Raw genomic sequence first — 21255 nt, forward strand, 5'->3', positions numbered from 1 at the left:
TCTGTCTCTGTCTGTCTCTGTCTGTCTCTGTCTGTCTCTGTCTGTCTGTCTTTCATATATTTCAGTTGGGTGCAATTGAGTTCATCCTTAAACCTCTGCCACTGCTCATCAACTACATTTTAGTCTTCCTGTCCACTCTGCTAGGACAAGATCTGTACTCCTGCCTGTGTAATAGTTTTGTCGAATTCCAGAACAGTCCCACATGCTGCAACTGAATTTGACATCCTAGTATGCTATGATCAGCTTTCCCTAGGGGATCCTTTTACTACGAGTTCATTCATTAAACCCCCCTTACTACCCAATACCAAATCAAGAAAACCTGCTCCCTGATTGGCACCAAAGAACATTGTTCTTAGAGCAATCTCCAATACATTTAATGAATACTCCCTCAAGTCTATATGCTTACTAAAATCACTCATAATTATTGCTGTAGCTTTTTCTTACAAGATGAACAACAGAAACTTGAATTCTCAAACTGTTTACTGAAGCACTTTTAGATGTCCTAAGGATGAGGCATATTATAATAGTTCATTGCAGTTTGCTGGTAAAATCACATCAAATTACATACAAGTTTGAAATGAAGTGCTGAAAATTATCCATAAAAGTTATTGCTGTTACTTGGAGGATCCAGACTCTAGACACTAAGTGGGAACTTTAATCAATGGGCAAAAACACAAACTTTGTTCAAGTGACAATTAACTGAACTTTGTTCTTGCTGGTAAGATGGGAATTCCTCCACTGGTTAATTTTATCTTTGAGTTTTTTTTTTCATTTAAGGGACTGTGGGCATCACTAGGTAGGCCAGCAAATATTGTTCGACCCTAGCTGCCCTTGAGAAGGTGGTGGTAAGCTGCTTTCAAGAATAGCTGCAGTCCTTCGAGTGTATGTGTACAACCATAGTGCTACTTGGCAAGGAGTACCAGGATTTTGACCCAGCAACAGTAAAGGCATGTCAGTATGGTGTGTGGCTTGGAGAGGAATGTGCAGGTAGTGTTTTCTTATATCTACTGTCCTTCTATTTTTTGGTGGTAGAGGTTGCAGATTGGAATGTTGCTGTCTGAGCAATTTTCCATATTGTGGGTAGAAGCCACTGTTGTATCAGTGCTGAAACAGCTGGCCAGGGATGTGACTACCACCTCAAGCACTACTGCCAGAATGTTGCCAGGGCCTGTGGCCTTTGCTGCATCCAGTGAGTGTGAGTTGGCATCTTAGTATACGGTCATGAGACCAGGAAAATAATGGATGGTGATATTGTCATGAAGACTTTTACTATTCGGAAAAACCTGGGTTCTGAAGTGGGCTGGACTATTGATTTCTATTTCTGTATTACATTTTTAAGGAAGCCAAGGATAGGCTAAATTTTGTTTTAGTTCTGAGTTTTACGGAGTTGTCTGGAAATGTGCTAATATTAATTTAAGTCAAGTTCTTGAAAAAAAATCCCTTTTGGAGTCAATAGTTCAGTGCTTCAGACAATACTGTGTGCAGTTTTGATTGCCTTACCTCTGGAAGAGTATGACTGCTCTATAGTGCAATGAAGGTTCACCAGACTTGTTCATGGTAGTAGAACTGTCCTATGAAGAGAGATTGGACAAACTCGCCCCGTATTCTCTAGTGTTTCAAAGAATGAGAAATGATCTTGCTGAAACCTACAAAAAAAGGGATAGACAGGTGCACATGGGTAAGATGTTCTCAACTGGTCGAAGAGCCTAGAACTTGAGTGGGAAGGCAGGACAATTTTAATTTTAAAGAAAAGGGGAAATGATGCTTGGGACTGAGATGAGGAACATTTCTTTTACACAGAGGGTTATGAATCTTTGGTATTCTTTATCCCAGAGGACTCTGGAAACTCAATCTTTGGGCATGTTCAAAGTAAAGATTGATTGATAGACTTCTAATTTATCTATGGTCTAAAGAGTTATTGGAATAGTGTAGGTAAAAAACATTGAAGTGCTCGATCAGCCATGATCAGACTGAATAGTGAAGCAGGCCTACTCCTAGCCTATGTTCGTATGGAAATAGGCAGTGAAAACTCTTCATTCCTATGCTTCTCTCTTATAAATATGTGAAGAGAAAACCATTAATAAAGACAAATGTAGGTCCCTTGCAGTTAGAAGCTGTGGAAGTTAAATATGGACCCAAGAAATGGCAGAGGAATTGAATACATACTTTGGTTCTGACTTCACAGACAGCCACCCAGAAGTGCTATCGAACCAAGGGTCTAACGAGAGGGAGAATTCAAGGAAAACTAGTGTTAGTTTAAAAAATACAGTGCTGGGGAAACTAAATTAATAAGTGCTGACTAAAAGCATATCAGCAAAGCCTGATGATCTAGATTCCAGAGTACAAAAGTAAGTCGCCCTGGAAACATTGAATACTTTTGCTCATCATCCAAAATTCTATAGCCTTTGGAGCAGTTCCTACAGATTGAGTGTGGCAATTGTGGGCCAATATATTTTAGAAGGGAGAAAGAAAAGAAGCAGAATTCGAGATCAGTTATCCTAACGACTAGTGAGAAAAATGCTAGAGTGCATTGTAAAAGATGTGGCAATAGAATACTTGGAAAGCGTTAACAGGATTGGACAAAGCCAGTATGAGTTTATGGAAGGGAAGTCATGCTTAATGAATCTATGGGAATTTTTTGTGGATGTATCAAGTAGAACAGATAAAGGAGAACCATCAAACCAAATTTCACTCTGGAATCTGACTTATCAAGTATTACCATTAGCTGAAATAATAGTATTTGGAAAGACGTCTGCATTCCCTTGTCCAAAAAAATGTATTTTTACCATAATTTTAAATACTTTCATTTTATTCTTCACTCGGCTACCAGCTTTGGCTCAATGAATGCAATGACGTAATTTTGTCTATTCTTGTTGTTTTCCCTGTTGAAGTCACGGTCACTGGCATTCCCTTTATACTGTGGTTTTTTTTTGAGGCAGGGCAACAAAATACAGGGAGTCCTCGTCTAAAGCCGGGGTTACATTCCTGAAGATCATGAAGCATGAAGTATTAAGCTTAAACTGAAGTTAAGCTCTTTAAGGCCTTCCTTGGCAGAGGAAAGAAATGCCTATACCCTCTAGGCTGAAATTAGTGCCATCTGTACTTTCAATTGCTACATTTCCACGTTTGGAAATGAAATGACTTAAATCTTGAAATAAAAAATATAAATATAATTACCAATAGCATTGTTAGATTGTTCAGGCTCCATCTAGTGGCAGAGGTTCACCAGTGTAGCTGGACTTCTAGGACAACCTGCACTGACCAACTTTAACAGAGTCCAGGACTGCAGTTAAAATTGGGGCGGGCGGGTAGTGAAAACCCAGGAGTGAGGCCAGCAGTAAAGGGCAGACCGAACCTTGACTCTACAAGTAAGAGTGAGTCCTGAGGAGAAGAAATGAAGTGGGCGGAGGGGTAGGTGAAATAAGCAATCAAAGCCAGGGTGTTGGAGAATCATGGGGACCGGAAGTGAGGCAAGACAAGGTAGCAAGGCCAAGAGTGAAGCAAGATTCCTTGCACGTGGGCAAAATAAGCCTAGGATGCAGGCTATGCAGTCTTGGATGCTGATTTCCGATGACGATAGATGCAAAGCATGCAAATTCTGCTAAAATTGAAATGGTGATGCATAACTTAAGTAAAACTAGCCCAAAGAATAAACAACATTATTTCATGTTAATGTTAAGTAAGGCATTGTTAAATGAGAGCTACTTGTAATGAGAAATGCACAAGGTAGAGTTTTAGATCAACTTGACACCCAGAAGTAGCTGTTTAACCTAAATGTGTAATTTAAGTTGCATTCTTCCAATTGAATGCAGTGGAAGGAATGTTTGTGAATCTCTTGTATAATACAGACATCAGTTAGCTCAGTTGGCTGGATGGCTGGTTTGCAATGCAGCATGACATTAACAGCACAGGTTCTTTCCCTGCACCAACTGAGGTTGCCATGAATGTCCCTCCCCTTGCCTGAGTTGTGTCTCGCGCTCGTGCTCAATCTCGCGCTTGTGCTGTCTCTCGCGCTCGCTCTCTCTCTGTCTCTCTCACTTGCGTTCACTTGCTCTCTTGCTCTCTCGCTCGCTCACTCTCGCGCGCTGAGAGCAGTTTTACGGTCCTCTGCAACTATGGCAACTTGAAATAATGCACCAATGAGAGATTCAAATTTCTGTGATTTTTTTATTGAAACGTGGATCCTGAGGGGATTGGCAGGGTGGGTACTGAAAGGATCTCTCTTTGTGGGAGAGACCAGAAGTAGTGGGCACAGTTTAAGAATAGCAAACCTCCCATTTAAGACAATTTAGAAAACTGTTTTTGGGGATCATGAGTCCATACAATAGTGGGGACATTAAAGACTTTTGTCAATCAAGAAACTATTAGCCTCTATCCTAAGAGAGTCAAAAGTTATTGGAATGAGGTGGGAATGTGAACTTAAGGTGACATTCAGTGCACGCTGATCTTATTAAACAGTGAAACAGGCTAGAAGGGCTGAATGGCCTACCCTGGTCCTAATTCACATACCTTGTATTTACCTCTGGCTCTCTGTTTCCAATTATGGAGAAAAGGTCTCTCTTTATCTGCTCCTTCAAAACCTTCCCTAATTACAAAACCTCAATTAGGTCACCCCAGGCCTTTTTTTCTCAAGAAGAAAGCAGTTCCATCAATTTTTTTCTTGAATTGTATACTTGGTAGAATTTGCTAACGTCTCTGTACCTTTCTGGTGGATCTATAATTTTCCTATAACAACCAGAAGTATGGCCAAGTATCATCTGATGTGATCCACGTTGCTAACAGTCTTACTTAATCATGATGGCATCTGACCTATTGTTTGAAGACAAAACAAAATTCTCTTTCATGAACCCAAAGAATACATTTTTGCTTGTAAATTTGACACAACATGCATGATATTCCCAAAGAATTAAGTGTGATTATCAAGCTATTATTAGTTTTGGTCTTGGTAATTAAACTGAAAAATTGATCATAGCCATTTTTTCTCCTCCCAAAATAAAAGGACTATCAAACTCTCTGGATTTCTAATTATATGTCTAGTTACTTGTCAGGTAAGAATGGTCTTGTGCAAATATTCAATTAGATCACTTTCAATGACCTGAAGTATTCTGTATGGACCAGATGCAAAGCTTCCACTTCAACCACACAAGCACCTCCACCTGCCCACCCCCCCCAAATATCTCCTATTGCCAAAACAACTATGACTTGATCAGTCATTTTAGCCTTAACAGTCGCAGAAGACAGGAAACAAAATGTGAATTCTTAAGTCTGCATTTATGTGATATCGCTCCTGTGAAAATGCATCTCCAAGAACAGAAAGAGGGCGATCAAGAAATTTAGAAAAGGAAACTGTATGGATGCTGTGTGCAGCTTGTATAATATTCATAAAAGCAGAGCTCTCTCTGCTTTTGCTACTCTGCCTAGCTCTGTGTTCCTCAACAGGAAATCATGACATAAAGTTATACACAGCATTATTCCATCACTATCAGTATGCCCCCAGACTGAAACAACTGTTAGAATTACTGGTCAATAATCTTTGAGGGTATAGCTGGGTAATTATCTATGCAGCATATAGTTTCTGTTAAGTGTTAAATAATCAAACCCATTCTAGATTTTTAAAAAGTAGTTTTTCTGTGAACAGTTGTTTTTCTTTACTGACAGGTATTGATTACAAGACAACAACAATCCTGTTAGATGGGCGTCGGGTGAAATTACAACTCTGGTAAGTGCCTTGTAGCAGTTCTGAATATTAGCTAATTCTTATGTTCATCTTTTTCAGTATGGAGATTTGTTTTACAAGCACCAATTGGGTTTGTACTGGCTGAGTGTAATGAAGAGCTTTCCAAACATCGAAGCCGATACTGTTTCGAGAGAGACTTCTTTAGAGCCATGAAACAAGAACTTTTTCATATCTGGAACCTTTCACATTATGACATAAAAACATCAGTGCGATGGAAGAATCCAGTAAAGTAGAATTTTAGCAACTAAAGTGCTATAGTATGCTGCTTAACACAACAGGAGTTGCAAGATTCTGAATTTAATGTCAAGAACATAGAACAGTACAGCACAGTACAGGCCCTTCAGCCCACGATGTTGTGCTGAACTTTTATCCTAAACCTAAGGTCTACCTAGCCTCCACCCCTACCTTACACTATCATCCATATGCCTATCTAATAGCTGCTTAAATGCCCCTAATGAGGCCGACTCCAGTACCATCTCTGGCAATGCATTCCACGCCCCTACCACTCTTTGAGTAAAGAACCTACCTCTGACCTCTCCGCTATATCTACCTCCACTCACTTTAAAACTATACCCCTTGTAATAGCTACCTCCACCCTAGGAAAAAGTCTCTGGCTATCCACACTATCTATACCTCTGATCACTTTGTACACGTCTACCAAGTCACCTCTCATCCTCTGTCATTCTAAAGACAAAAGTCCTAGCTCTCTCAACCTTTCCTCATAAGACCTTCCCTCCATTCCAGGCAACATCCTTGTAAATCTCCTCTGCACCTTTTTCCAACGCTTCCACATGTTTCTTGTAATGAGGCGACCAGAACTGGACACAATACTCCAGATGTGCCCAGACTAGGGTTTTGTATAGCTGGAGCATAACTTCACGGCTCTTGAACTCAATCCCTCTATTAATGAAAGCTAACACACCATACGCCTTCTTAACAACTCTATCCACCTGGGGCAGCTTTCAGGGAATTGTGGACATGAACCCTAAGATCCCTCTGCTCCTCCACACTGCCAAGAATCTTTCCGTTAACCCTGTATTCTGCTTTCAAGTTTGTCCTTCCAAAATGAATCACCTCACACTTGTCAGGGTTAAACTCCATCTGCCACTTCTCAGCCCAGCTCTGCATCCTATCAATGTCCCTTTGTAACCTAGAACAGCCCTCTGCACTATCCACAACTCGACCCACCTTCGTATCATCTGCAAGCTTACTAATCCACCCTTCCACTCCTACATCCAAATGATCCTTTTTGAGGTCACACTTGTGTAGTTCCTCTCTAGATATGGGAAAGGAGCTGACTCAGTTTATCGTCATTCTCGTAAAAGCTTCCAGTTGGACTTTGCAAAAGCAAATTCAATTCCACTTGATTTCAAAGAAAATATCAAAAAAAATTCTCCTGTCCAACTTGCTCCTTAACTTTTAACCTTTTGAATCCATTCTTCCAAGTTGATCTTTCTGTATGAAATTACCTTCTCCCATTCTTCTCTGGAGGACTGCTGTGCAAGAATATAATTGAATTGGAATCTTCTACAGATGTCAAAGAATATAGACATTGTCACCTCCTAACAGACTTTTCCAGATGTTCCAGTACATCCAGACTAATGGCCACTGGAGCACAATCTGCAAACCCAATTAAGTTAATTCACCAGTTACCCATCGGGCAACGAGGACTGAAATCAATCTAACTGTGGTTTGTAATAAACCATCTATTTTAGATTAAATTTACAATACATAGCCAGCAAAGTATTGCCCCACTCGTACAAGAAAGTAATGCTGTTTACTGAAGGGTGCGCTGTGTCCTTAGTGTTTATCTATTCTGACATTTAAGATACCATCAAAGTCACCAACAACTGCCATATTTGAACCATGTGAAAGAATTGCTGATGAAAGTGTAGATATTATGAGGTCAAATTGAATTGTTCCGGGTGAAGACCAGTACAGGTAAAGATGATGAACTAACAATTTTAGTGTTTGGTAACACTTGCACACTGCCCTGTCTGCTTCAAACTTTGAGTGGTGGCAAAGTTGCAGCACGGCTTCTCTCATTTCCTTTGGTCAAGTAAAGCTACTTAGAAAGAAGCCAATTTGGTGTTTTCCATTTTAAAAAGATGGTAATTTATTTCACTTGCTAAGAATTAAAACCCATTACATTAAGAACAGAACATAGAGTATAAGAAACTGATCTGTAGTCTTCAGTAAAATCTAAGCAGGCGACGAAGGGGACAGTTTTTTTTTGTGTTCAAGTGTGTAACTCTGACAGAGATGTCATTCATTGCCCGAAAGGGTTTGAGAATTGATTGAGCCTAGATGAAATCGAGATGATAGATTTTCTTCTCTGAAGATGAACTAGTTGTCCAATTAAATGTTGTAGGAGGGCTTTAAAAAATGGTGCGCTAATTGCCAAACAGGCACCTTCTTACTAATATTTTCAAATTTTTATTTCTGATTACATTTCACAGCCAGGGGAATGTGGTGGCCCTCTGTTGGGGTGGGAAGGAAGCCCTCATCCACAGGGCAACTGCTTTTGCACCCAGGCAGGCTGGGAGGGTCTCTATGCCTGCTTAGAGCGCTGAACCCAGGCTTTTCCATTACATTCCCAGTCTGCTACTAGGTACCCTTGTCCAAGTAATCTAGTCTGGACCCCATCAGTGTGGTAAACCAGAGGCCACAGGAAAACTCTGATCCACCACTTTAAATTTGCCCTCAAATGAGTCTTTTAGTGAATCTGATTGGTTTGGGCAAGTAAGGGAAATCTTGCATTTTGGTTCTTCAAGTAATTTTCACCCCACCTACCTTTGTGGTCCTGGCCAGGTTGAAAATTCCACCCAATTATACATGAGGAGGGGGAAGATTTCTAAGATACACTTCACAATTGGAACCTGATTTTTATAAAACGTTGAAAGCAGAGCGCTCATTTATAATCTACAAGTAACTCTCAAAATATGTTTGCCTTGCATATCTAATGTGAAAGGTTGGGGAGGCAAGATTCTGTGCTTCCTTACATTGTTATATATTGAGTCTTTTATATGTTTTATTATACCCAGTTATTTTTCAGAGTTTTCATTTGGCTATACATTGTATTGAAGAAAAGAAGGTACAATTTATGCTGTATTTTTACTACACTGCAATCATTTTGGTATAAACAATCTTGACCTCCGTGTTCCTTTAGTCACACACACACACACACACACACACACACACACAGGATGAGGGCTTCCCTCCCTCCCCAACAGTGCACTACCTCATATCCCTGGCTACAAAATGTATTTAGAATTATAAATTTGAAAATAAAGATTCAGTTTCAAATAACTACAAGTCACCAAGGCTATTGAGAATTTGTTTTGAGTGGAATTTGAGATTTCGTAAATATTTGAACTTTATTAATGTAAAATTTAGGTTCTTTGAAGTCGTGGAAACAGTGTATAATTTCACAAACTGGGCATTTCTGTTTATTACAAGTCTGACAACTAATAAAGTTAGAAAAGATTTCCTTTTAAAATATGTTTAGAGTCAGAGTTATACAACACAAAGGCTCTTCAGCTCATGGTGGCTATGTGAGTCATCAAGCATCTACCTACTCTAGTCCCATTTCCCAGCATTTGGCCTGTAACCTTTTTTATGCTTTTTTTATAGTGCTTTTAGTGCTCATCTAAATACTAATTAAATGTTGTAATACTTCTCGGGCAGTAACTTCCAGATACTCACGACCCTTTGGGTGAAAAGAAATCTTCCTTAAATCCTCTCTAAACCTCGTGCCCTTTAAATCTATGTCCATGTACTAAGTGGAAAAGTTTCTTTGTACCTATGCCCCTCATAGTTGTGTACACCTCAGTCAGGTCCCCCACCCCTACCCTCAGCCTTTTCTGCTCGAAAGATAACAATCCCAGCCTACCTGATCTTCCTTCTAGGCTGAAACCTGTAGCCCAGGCAACATCTTTGTGAACCTCCTCTGCATCTTCTCATGCAATCACATCCTTCCTATAGCGTGATGACCAGACTTGCATACAGTATTCCGGCTGTGCTCCAACTAATATCTTGTACAGCTCAACCATTACCTTCCTGCTATTGTATTTCATGCCTCATCTAATAAAGGCAAGTATTCTATGTGCCTTCCTAACCACTTTATCTACTTACCCTGTTGTCTTTAGGGCTTTGTGGAAATTGCACTTCAAGGTCATTCTGATACACTTCTTCCTTGAGACCTATCAATCATTGTGTACTCCCTTGCCTTGTTAGTCCTCCCAAAATGCATCACCTCACAATTTTCAAGAATAAACCTATTTTCCATCTGTTCATCCGACTAGTCTGCTGATAATGTCCTGTGATCTAAGGCTTTCCTCCTTGCTATTTAGCACACCAAGTGTCTTTGTAACATCTCATAAAAGAGAGTGGAATTTGAAATGGTTAGCTTATGAAGTTTTTCTTTATCTAATAAAGAATGTAATTTACCCCCGAGTAGACCTTTATGAATTTTAATGACAAGCATTGTCATTGTGCTATGTTGCCGTAGATTCTTTATGTGAATGTTAATGATCTAATGCAAGGAACTAATGATTTTATCCAACCTCCTTCCCCCACCCCCCACCACCCCACTCCCCCATTTTAAACATATTTCTGTCATTCTTTCTTGATGTTATCTTTCAATCTGTCATTCAGCAAAATTAGAGGTAATGCTGCTTTATGGAAACGTATGAAGTAAGTGGTATGAAGGATTGTGGAATCTGAGGTTTGAGGCTTGTGGTAAGGGATATTTGATGCATTTCCAAATATCTCATCAGCACTCAGTAGCTACGCAAGTAAACAGGTATTTTCACATGGTAACAGTAACAATAAACATGCTATTTCATTCCTCCCAGAAAGTAAGTTTGTGATTTTGAATTTTATTCATTAACTGATATCTAAAATGGATTGACTGCTTATTACATAGAAAATAAGAGCAGACATAAGCCATTCAGCCCTTGGAGTCTGCTCCACCGTTCAATACGATAGTGGTTGATCATCCAACTCAATAGCCTGTTCCTGCTTTTCCCCATTTCCCTTGATCTATTTAGCTCAAGCGCTATTTCCAACTCCTTCTTGAGATCATATAATGTTTTGGCCTTGACTGTTTTCTGTGGTAGTAATTTCCACCGGCTTGTCACTCTCTGGAAGAAAGGACTGAGATGAGGAGAAATTCTAACTGGTATGCCTTGTATCTTTAAACTATGACTCCTGATTCTGGAAACTTTTTCTGTGGGAGGAGAAATCTGGACTCTGCATTCCTTGATCATTTTTGGTCTCCCCTTCCCACCAGACCATGATCCAGACCTGACAACATTATCACATTTTCACTTCTCCTTTTATCCCAAACTGCCCTCACCAGAGTAGTCTCTTTCATGAGAAAAATCTTCTAAGTCCTTGTCCTTCTGTACTTTCAGTTCTTAAGGTCCTTAAAGCCCCTTCATAGCCCACTGGCAGCTGTATTCTTGTGTTGAGCAGTGTTGTCCCTCACAGTTTCAAGCTCCCACAGTTATCTCACTATGTAAAAGCATATCTTTGATCCTCTATTCTCTGTAATTTCTGCCCCATTTTCCTAAAGTTCTGAAAAAAATCACTTTTCTCAGCATTCCAAGTTCAGTTTGGCTTCTCTTGTCACCACATTTCTAAAATGGTCAACGTCACCAGGAACATTCTGTACAATTGCAGCGCAGTATCCCTCAAACTTTCTGCAGTTTTTGATGAGCTATTCCTTACTGCAACATTTTTTTTAAAAGATTGTTACCGCCTGAATTCTAGCCTGGGCATAGGGTTAGGGTTAGGTTATCGCATTCCATGCAAGAATACTGTTTTAATGTCAGGAAATCTTGGAAGAACAGGCTTCCCAATCATCCTACAATTTTTAACTGCAGTGTCCCTTTAAATTTTTGTCTGTTTTCACAGTAGGCAATCGGACAGGTTTGACTCCTGTTGGTTTGGAAACTGTCAGCATAATGTTGCGGCCAAGGAGAGCTGATAAGCCTACTGAGCAGGAGAGTGGGATAAGCGGGAATGTTTTGGCAGCAACAACTTTCTTATCATGAAAGTCCCACATTGGAAATAAATCGCTCGGTTAACATATTTAAACCTGGTTCCTGCAGTCCAACTAGAAGCCTGACACACAACTTTTTAATAGTTGGCACAAGTTGCTATTTCCAAGGACTTGGGAAACCTGGCACTGAAAAGGAACTGGGAGCTGAAGTAAATAAAATTTTCCTTCCTACAGCACTTCTTGTCAGCCAGAAGGAACAGGAGATCTCCTCCTAGCCCCTCAAGAAAACCTAAATTGGTCTCTTCTCTTTCAGTCACATCCTTTATCTCCACCTTGCCACAATCCTAAACCTTTCCTCCGTTTCTGTCCCTGTTCCGAGCTTCAAATCTTGATGTCTTGCTCCCTGTAGTGGTGACTAACTTCCTTGCCCCTTCCCCAGAATATGTTCAATTCCTCCCTCCACCTCCTGCTAGTAGCTTTCCTCCAGCTGTCAGGTGGATAATTAAAGAAAAGAATTTCGAGGACCTGGCCTTACCAGTTTAAGACTGTGCTCTTCTCGCACCCTCCCATTCTCTGATACATAGGTAAATATCTGAACCTAACCTAGTACTGCTGCACAATTACATTTTGGATTTTCATTGTTCAAAAATCCCACCAAGTGATATGTTTATTTGTTAAGTCATTGAGAGAAAGATAGAACACAGAATTAAAACCGTGGAAGTGCAGGTGTGAGAGAGTTCTGCCTGGCGCAGGGATGCACTTAACCCCACGCCAGTGATCTATGTTATGGATCATTTTATAATGTTGCCAGCTCCTAGGCCTTCATCTGGAATCCTCCCTTTGCTGACCCAAAGATTGACTAGAGCTCAGTTTGTTGTGTTGTTTCAATGCCATGTGAATTTAGCTAGCAAGTTGGGAGCAATGCATTTTTTTCTTTGTAAAGTGCTTGGTGTCGGCTTTCAAATCCTTTAATTTTTAAATTCCTGTCATCTTGTCACTGCTAGCACTACTCCTGACTTCTGCAATGCACATTTCAATGCTGCACGTTACAAAAACACCATAGTTTCATGCACCAAATGTTGCTAAAGTTAAAAATATAGGGAAATGTATTGTGTTTATGTTTTTTATTGTTTTACAGCTATTTCTAATCTTGCTCTAAATTATCTTGAGTGGAAAATGAAACCGGTAACAGGTGTAATTTGAAGACATGAGAATGATTCCTGAAGAACTTTTGGTTCACAGGACTTAAATCACACCACAATATTAAGCCAAGATTTTCATTAATTTGTCCATAATTATTTTCTGTAATCTACTTCATGTAAATACTCAACGACTACTGCAATAATCAAATAATCTCCCACAGGCAAAGATAATTGAGTGATGTGATGACCTGTCTGTCTAATTATAACCAGCAAGAGGATCCTTTCTGGAACCTGGCAATGTGGATCTGTTAGCGGATGTCAAATGTTATGCCTTTATTTCCTGTCATCTTAAGCAATTGAAAGATTGGGAGTAACAGTTGTTTTTTTTCTTTCATTCTGATTCTGAATTCATTTATATTTCTTAGTGAGGAAAAAATTGCATATTTTCCTGATTCTATTCCTGTGCTTTTTTTTGTCCGTTGAAATAAATTGACCCTGTCTGATTTATCATCAATTTAAGGGCATGTGATCCTTCCCAGTGTTTGCAATGTGCAGGAAATTCAATGCAGGGAATTTTATCTCCATCTGAGATATATTCACTTTTTTTTTTGTCTCCTGCTTTATCGCCTGAACCAAATTGTGATGCCATGGCCCATTGCAAATGGTTGTCTGTCTTCTAAAACTGTTAGCATCATCCACCTCAAAATAAAATTCACCTCGTTTCCCTTTGTCTCTACAAATTACGTTCTCTGCAATTCTCTATTCTTCTCAGAAGTCATTAAAGGTACTATCATATCCTAAATCCAAATTCTTCTTTCCTACAACTTCATACTTTGGAGACACCAATCAGTTTCCGCTGGTACCATCATGCTTGCTTGCACCAATCTCCTAATGAACAATTTGCAAGTGTCATTTGCCTACCTTCTCCTCCTACTGTGAACATTCTTCCTTGAACAAAAGTCTAATTCCCTTATGAATGCTTCTTTTGAACCTGTATTCACCTACTCTCAGGCCATGCATCCCAGACTAATCACAGCCCAAAAACGATTTTCCTAATATTTGTTTTGCTTATTTTTCCAATAACGTTTTAAATCCCAGCCGGCTTGTTCTCGATCCTTTCCTATGTGAAATTCTCCTAATTTTGTCCAGATCCCTCATGAATTCAGATATCTCTATTAAATCTCCTTTGTAGCTTTTTCTTCCATGAGCAAAACAGTCCCAACTTAACCAATCTTTATTCGTATTTGAAGTTCTTCGTCGTTGTGAACTGTTATACGTTTTATCTAATGGCTTCAATCTTGACTATAATGTTCACTATAGAACTGGACACACTATTCTATTTGAGGTCAGACAGTTGTCTTGTATAAATTGAACATAACCTCCTGGTTCTTGTACTCTCTTCCCCTATTAATAAAACATATTATACTCACTATTTTATTAACTCTTCCCAACACTGACTCTGGAATCTCCACTGTATGTTCTTTCTTGCAACTGAAAACAATCTATTAATAGCTACAGTCCATATCATGTCACTCAGCCAATTCCTTCCTAAATTTCCCCTGTTTCCTTTTTAAAAACTTTTATAATTATTACCTAACTTTTTCTACTTTTTATGCAGTTTTCTTTTTGATTACATACATCTTTTTATATATAAAAGAGAGAGTGTGTGTGTGTGTTGTTAGCAAAGGCTGGGAAAAATGGGTCCCATTATTTCAAGCTGTCTTCCTTGCAATAGTGTGTTTTTGTAATGGAACATTTCTCTTAAACATTGTCAAAATGCTTTTGGCAGTTTGAAGGGGTTGAGAACAAGATGCTGCTGTCATCTTTTCAACTTGCAATTTTAACCTTGTACTTGCAAGTCTGTCCTTGTAAAATATGTAAATTTGAAAAATGCAAAATTCTATCCCTCTATCAAATGAGGGCAACATTCTTTCAGTTCAGTTTTTTTAATTAATTTTTTTTTTTAAGTTTACTATTTAATTCTATCTTCAGGGATACATCTGGACAGGGCAGGTTCTGCACCATCTTCCGTTCCTACTCTCGAGGAGCCCAGGTAAAGAAAAGTATTTTGAACTAAAATTTGTATTATTGAACTTGTTATCTTCCTATGCTATGCCTGAAGGTACAATAGTGTTTTTATCCACTGAGAATGCATAAATAATTAATTTTGAGGTGGAAAATACAAGAGCAGATAGTAATTTCTGAGAAATAAAGCCCCAATTCAAAAAAAGTGATCATATGAAGATAATTACTTCACATTCAAATCTGCAGTCAAAGAATAATATGTTTCTTCTTTTTGTTCGTAAAAATGTTTTTTTAAATTTCTGGTTGTACGTGTCTTCTTTATTTCTGTGACACATTCTGGGTTTGGTGAACCACTCTGGAATGTCCTGAAGTACTTCAGTTTCTATTTACTGTGAATGGAGCTCTTCCTGGTAAGCAGTGGGAGTATAGATTCACAGAAATTAGTTCTTCATAGCTTGTTTAGCAAAATGTAATAACCATCTACTGAAAAGTGAGCAACAACTTTATTAGTACAGTGATGTAAATGTTCATTTTTCATTGTATGAACTGCGAAGTTTACAGTGTAACTGCTACAAAGGAAGTATATGTCTGTGAACTAATTCGTTGAAGATTTTAGTTTTGCTAATCGTGAGGTAACTTGACCAAAGTCCACTATAAAACAGATGTTTGGGGGAAAAAAAAACAATTACCGTAATCCTTTATTTTTGGGAAAACATTTTTTGTTCTGTGCTTTAGCTACATTTGTGGTTCATCTGTTCTCTTATCTTGTGCAATTTATAAATTGAACACTAATTCCTTACTTCAACATAACCACAGATAAATGAAGAATCGTTTGTGTCGTGAGGTCAGCTTTCCACTCGTGCTGATGATGCACAGCACCTCCCATGACCTTTCACTGTTTCGATGCTCTCAAACAGCTTATTAGAGCAGCATCTCCGTTTCCTGCAACTCTGTGCTGAGAACAGTGAAGATATCATCTTCAGGTCCCATAACAAGCACCACACATTTCAAACAAACAATCCAAATATGACTTTTTGGAACTACTGCCTTTTGGATGAGATATTAAATGAGACTCTCTCCATTTTGGTTAAGTGTAAAAGGCTCGCTAGGCAGTACTCAATGACAAAATTAATCCAATTCTGGCCTCTTCTACACCTTTTTGATATTCATCATTGTCAATCGCTTTCTACTCCCATGGCCGTAAGCACCAGAATTCCCTCCCCAAAGCTTTCCATCTCTTGCATTTTCTGGTAACACTTGTGTGAAATGATTTACAACGTTTCACTACATTTAAAGGGGTGACATAAATACAAACTGTTCTTGTGTTACCTGTTGACTTTTGTTTGGGGCTCAATTTTGAATGTTTGGATATGTCATGTCCACCTCCATTATTACTCATTACATTGGCAAATGTGTTTCTTGCCAACTTATCTGGTCATTGTAAAATAGTTCAGGTATATTCTGTTTCTAGTTTTTGGCAGCTGGAATGGGGTAGGTTGGAAGAGAAGGCATTGTAAAAATTACATCTGTGTTTCTTTCCCTTATTTTTTTGGGACTGTGGATCAGAACTAGAAAAAATATTGCTTTGAGTCAAGGAGCCTGTTAAATGAGAATGGCTACAGTTTTTAAAAATTTTTAATTGGACCTGTTTACTAATTGGAAAGCAAATGGAGCTAATAGGTGCATGAGAAACTATCGACCAGATTTGCAGAGGTACTCTCTTTGCAGTCCACTGGGTTGTGAATGGGTTCTGGAGTCCAATTTGAGATGTATCCCTAACCATAAGATAGACGAGCAGAATTAGTCCATTAAGCCCATTGAGTTTGCTCTGTTCATGGCTGATATGTTTCTCAACCCCATTCTCCTGCCATCTTGTAACCTTTGATCACCTTAAGTATAGTGCAAGCAAACTCAATAGCAAAATTCTTTGAATTGAATAAATACTTGAAGGTAAAAGATATAAAGCTCTCACTAGCACTGTAGAGATTGAAGCAAGAAATATTTTGAATGATACAAGTAGAATATTTAATTTACTTGCATTTATAGAAAGCAGTTGAGAAAGACTCTGTAAAGGAATTTATAAAAGGTTATTAACAAGGACTAAAAAATAGAATGGTAAAGTTTTAAGTCACTGATGACAACATATAATGTGACTAACATCACATAATTTCTGATACTTTGCACTGTTTGACAAAATCATTCTAAAATTATTACCCTGTCCAACAACAACAAATCTCAAAGGGGGTGTCTGTATTAAAAACCAAATGCACAAAAATATCCGCATTAACCATATTTCACTATCTAAATTTCATACAGTATTTAATTTGCTTATTTGTAGTTGTCAGCCTATCTGAAACATCCATTTCCTCCATCATTAACACATAGTAATAGTAGTTACAACGACAACACCTTCTGGGTGCCAACCATTTTGACTCCTCCCACTCCCTGGGTGACATGTCCATCCTGGGCCTCCTCCAACATCACAATGATGACGCCACCTGCAAACCGGAGAAGCAACACCTCGTATTCCGCCTCGGGAGCCTACAGCCCGATGGCTTAAACATGGAATTCACCAGTTTTAAAATCTCCCCACCCCCAGTGTCATCCCATGTTCAAGCCTCCCTCCCATCCCCGCCGCCTTGACCTGACACAACCTGTCCATCTTTTGTCCCACCCATCCCACTGACCACTCCCCACCTCTCCCTACCTGCACTCACCTATCATCATCCCACCTACATTCCCCAGCCCCTCCCCTCCTCTCTCTTTATTTCCCAGCTTCCTTCCCCCTCCACATTTCTGAAGAAGGATCCTGACCTGAAACGTCAACTTTCCTGCTCCTCTGATGCTGCCTGACCTGCTGTGTTCCTCCAGCTCTATACTGTATTGACTTTGATTCCAGCATCTGCACTTCTTGCCATCTGAGTAACAGCAGTGTGTAACATTTTATAAGATGCACTGCAGCAATTCTCCAAGCCACCTTCAACAGCACTTTCAAACCCTGATTTGGATCATCTAGAAGGACAAATACAGCAAACGTATGGGAACACCAGCATCTTCAAGTCCTACACCATTCTGACGTGTAAATATATCATTGTTCTTTTTGCTGTCTTTGGACACAGTCGCACTTGCTAGCAGCAGTATAGGTATACCTATACCAGGTGAACTGCAGCAGATCAAGAAGACGGCTCATCACAACCTTCTCGAGGGTAGTTGGGATGTGTAATAAATGCTGGCATAGCTAGTGACGCCAACATTCAGCACATGAATGTAAAGAAAACTATTGAGGACAAAATAAAGATACTGAAAATACAAACAAGAAAGGAATCAAAATAAGTGCAGTTAAAAATAATGTGTAGTCAGGACAGAGGAAGAAAACTTGAGAAATAGGAAGTAATAGAAAAATAGAAGCATGAAAAATTAAAGCCAGAACAATAAAGTAATGCATGGGGAAAGAAAATAAATGAATCTAGGGATGAAAATATCTTTTTAAGAAAGAAGATGGGCATTGCTAGCTGGAAAGGTATGTAGGAGAATGCCTTGTCAGAAAATGTTCTTTGGTGTGTTGCAAAACATTTTAGAAAACAGTCGGATTATTATCAGCTTTCTTTGATTTTTATAGGGTGTAATCTTGGTCTATGACATTACAAATCGTTGGTCATTTGATGGTATCGACAGGTGGATCAAAGAAATAGATGAGGTAAGGCACATTTCATCTCTAGTAGTTCGTGAGCAAAGGTGACTGACCTAAATACCGAAGAAGGAAGAGGATCGTTTTCTTTGATCTTTGATCATTGATCTTAGTAAGATGATAGTTCGGCACAACATTGTGGGCCGAAGGGCCTGTTCTGTTCTATGTTCTATGTTTTACTGGAATTTCAATTGGAGACAAATGGAGAACATGGAACAGTACAGAAAAGGAACAGACCCTTCAGCCTACCATGTCTTTGCTCACCATGCTGCCATTTAAACTAAATCCCATCAGCCAATGCATGATTCATACTCCTCTATTCTCCCTCTGTTCATCTCTGTCTAAATGCCTCTCAAGTTGCTGTCATATCTACTTCGACAAACTTCTACCCTAACACTGCATTCCAGGCACTTACCACCATGTGTGTTTAAAAAGAAATTGCCTTGCACACTTCCTTTTAAACTTGTCCCTCTTACTTCAAACTTGGGCCCCTTAGTATTTAACATTTCCACCCTGGGAAAAAGACTCCGATTATCCACCCTATCCATGCCTCTCATAATTTTATATACTTCTATCAGGTTGCCCCCTCAGTCTCTGACACTCTCGTGAAAATAATCCAAACTTGTCCAACCTCTCTTTATAGCTAATGCACTCCAATCCAGGCCACGTCCTGGTAAACCTCATTTGCACACACTCCAAAGCTTCCACAATCTTCCTTTTGAACACTAAATGTGGGCCAGCTAAGGTTTTTTATATAGCTGTACCATGATTTGCCATCTTTTCTATTCCATGCCCTGACTGATGAAGGCAAGCATGCCTCACGCCTTCTTGACCACTTGATATACTTGTGTTGCCCCTTTAAGGGAGCTTTCGACTTGTACCCCAAGATTTCACTGTATACTAATGTTCCTAAGGGTCATGTCATTTACTGTATTCCTTCCTCTTGCATTTGACTGCCCAAAATGCACCAGCTCATACTTGCCTGGATTAAACTCCATCTGCCATTTCTCCACCTAGTTTTCCAATTGATCTGTATCCTTTGACAACCTTCCTTTATATCCACAATCCCATCAATTTTTGTGTCATCTACAAACTTACTTATTAGACGACCTACATTTTCATCCAAATCATTTGTATAAATTACAAACAGCACAGCTCGAAGTCCACTGATCCTTGCAGAACACCACAGTCAGAAAAACACCCCTCCACAACTGCTCTGTCTTCTATGACCAAGCCAATTTTGTATCCAACTTAGCAAGTCACCATGGATCTCTTCTGGAGAAGCCTACCATGAGGGATCTTGTCAAATGCTTCAGTAAAGTCCACTTAAACGACATTCACTGCGCTGCCCTTAATCATCTTCGTCACGTCCTTGAAAAAAATCAATCAAATTTCTGGGACAAGACCTCCCCCATATAAAACCATGCTGACTATCCGTAATACGTCCATTATTTTCCAAACGCAAGGAAATTCCGTCCCTAAGAATCTTCTCTAATTATTTCCATTCCTCTAATGTTAGGCTTATTGGCCAATGATTTTCTGGATTATCCCTATTGTCCTCCTTAAAGAAACAACATTGGCTGTTCTCCAGTCTTTTGACAGCTTTTGGCTGTGGCTAATGAGGATCTCTGTCAAGGCTCCAGCAATCTCCTCCCTCTGTATCATGGGATAAATCTGTTTCTGATTTATACACTAAAAAACAAGTCTTGTGAAGATAACATTTTCAATGGTGTATTAAACTGTTACAGAATTTATTGTTTTGATGGATTAATTCAAAGAAGATTTTATTAGTCAAGTTAGTCTGGTTTGAGAAAAAGAGGGCAACATTCTTAAGTTGGAAGATGAACTAAGAAGTGGAAGGTGAATGAAAGCATGAATACTATTGATAAGAGATTAGTTGACCCGTGTGTGTGGTTTTTTTTCTGCGTATGTTGAATTTGCGGAATATTATTTCACGAGGACCACTTGACTCCAAGTCTGATTATACTCTTGATCCTATGATGTATGAAAGAGGTGAATTTGTCTGGTGAGGTGTGTGTGTGTCTTCCACTTGGTACTTCTGGCAGTGATGGTTGCAAATGTTTCATCCATTACTTTTGCAATTGGCTGTTGTACTGCCTCTACTTTTCATTTGAGGATGGGGTTGTTAATGGAGCGGCATCCTTCCATTAGTTTAACTGCCCCACTGCTATTCAAGCCTGCATTTGACAGGACTGCAGAATTTTGATTCGACCTGTTGGGTCTGAGATTATTTAGCTTTATTTATGGCATGCCTGTCCACAATTTTCACGTGCATACTCATGGGCTTTAACCTTAGCAGTTTTGGACCTTTGTTTTTAGGCGTGGTTAGTCCGATCATGCTCTCCTGCACTCCTCATTGAACCAAGGTTGGTCCTTTGACTTAATGGAGAGTGGTAGAATGGATTTGTCAGTCAAGTAAATTGAGAGTGTTGGATACTCTGTGTTCGTGGGAAGACTCCAGAAGTAGTGGGGCTTGATTTCCAGTGCACTATCCCCAGTGAGTCGAGCCTAATGTGAAGAGTCAAGGACTATGCAATGGTCACTCCTGCTAATGCTGTCATGGACAGATGTATCTGACAATTAGATTGGTAAGAATGAGCATTTTACTCAACTAGTCCGTTGAGATTGTGGTCCC

The 21255-nt window shown here is 39.3% G+C and overlaps 1 protein-coding gene across 2 annotated transcripts in view; it reads left to right on the forward strand.

Annotated features, from left to right (window-relative positions):
* The window catches only part of LOC109922831 (ras-related protein Rab-40B), a 66843-nt gene that overhangs the window by 39723 nt on the left and 5865 nt on the right, over window positions 1–21255 (forward strand). For both annotated transcript variants that reach the window (XM_048610885.1, XM_048610884.1), the window contains exons 2-4: window positions 5659–5719; window positions 14879–14939; window positions 18531–18608. In XM_048610885.1, the coding sequence (XP_048466842.1) occupies window positions 5659–5719; window positions 14879–14939; window positions 18531–18608 (200 nt within the window). The remainder of the gene's footprint in view (window positions 1–5658; window positions 5720–14878; window positions 14940–18530; window positions 18609–21255) is intronic.

The sequence above is a fragment of the Rhincodon typus genome, chromosome 23, assembly GCF_021869965.1.
Source record: "Rhincodon typus isolate 14 chromosome 23, sRhiTyp1.1, whole genome shotgun sequence".
In the NCBI taxonomy this organism is placed as follows: Eukaryota; Metazoa; Chordata; class Chondrichthyes; order Orectolobiformes; family Rhincodontidae; genus Rhincodon; species Rhincodon typus.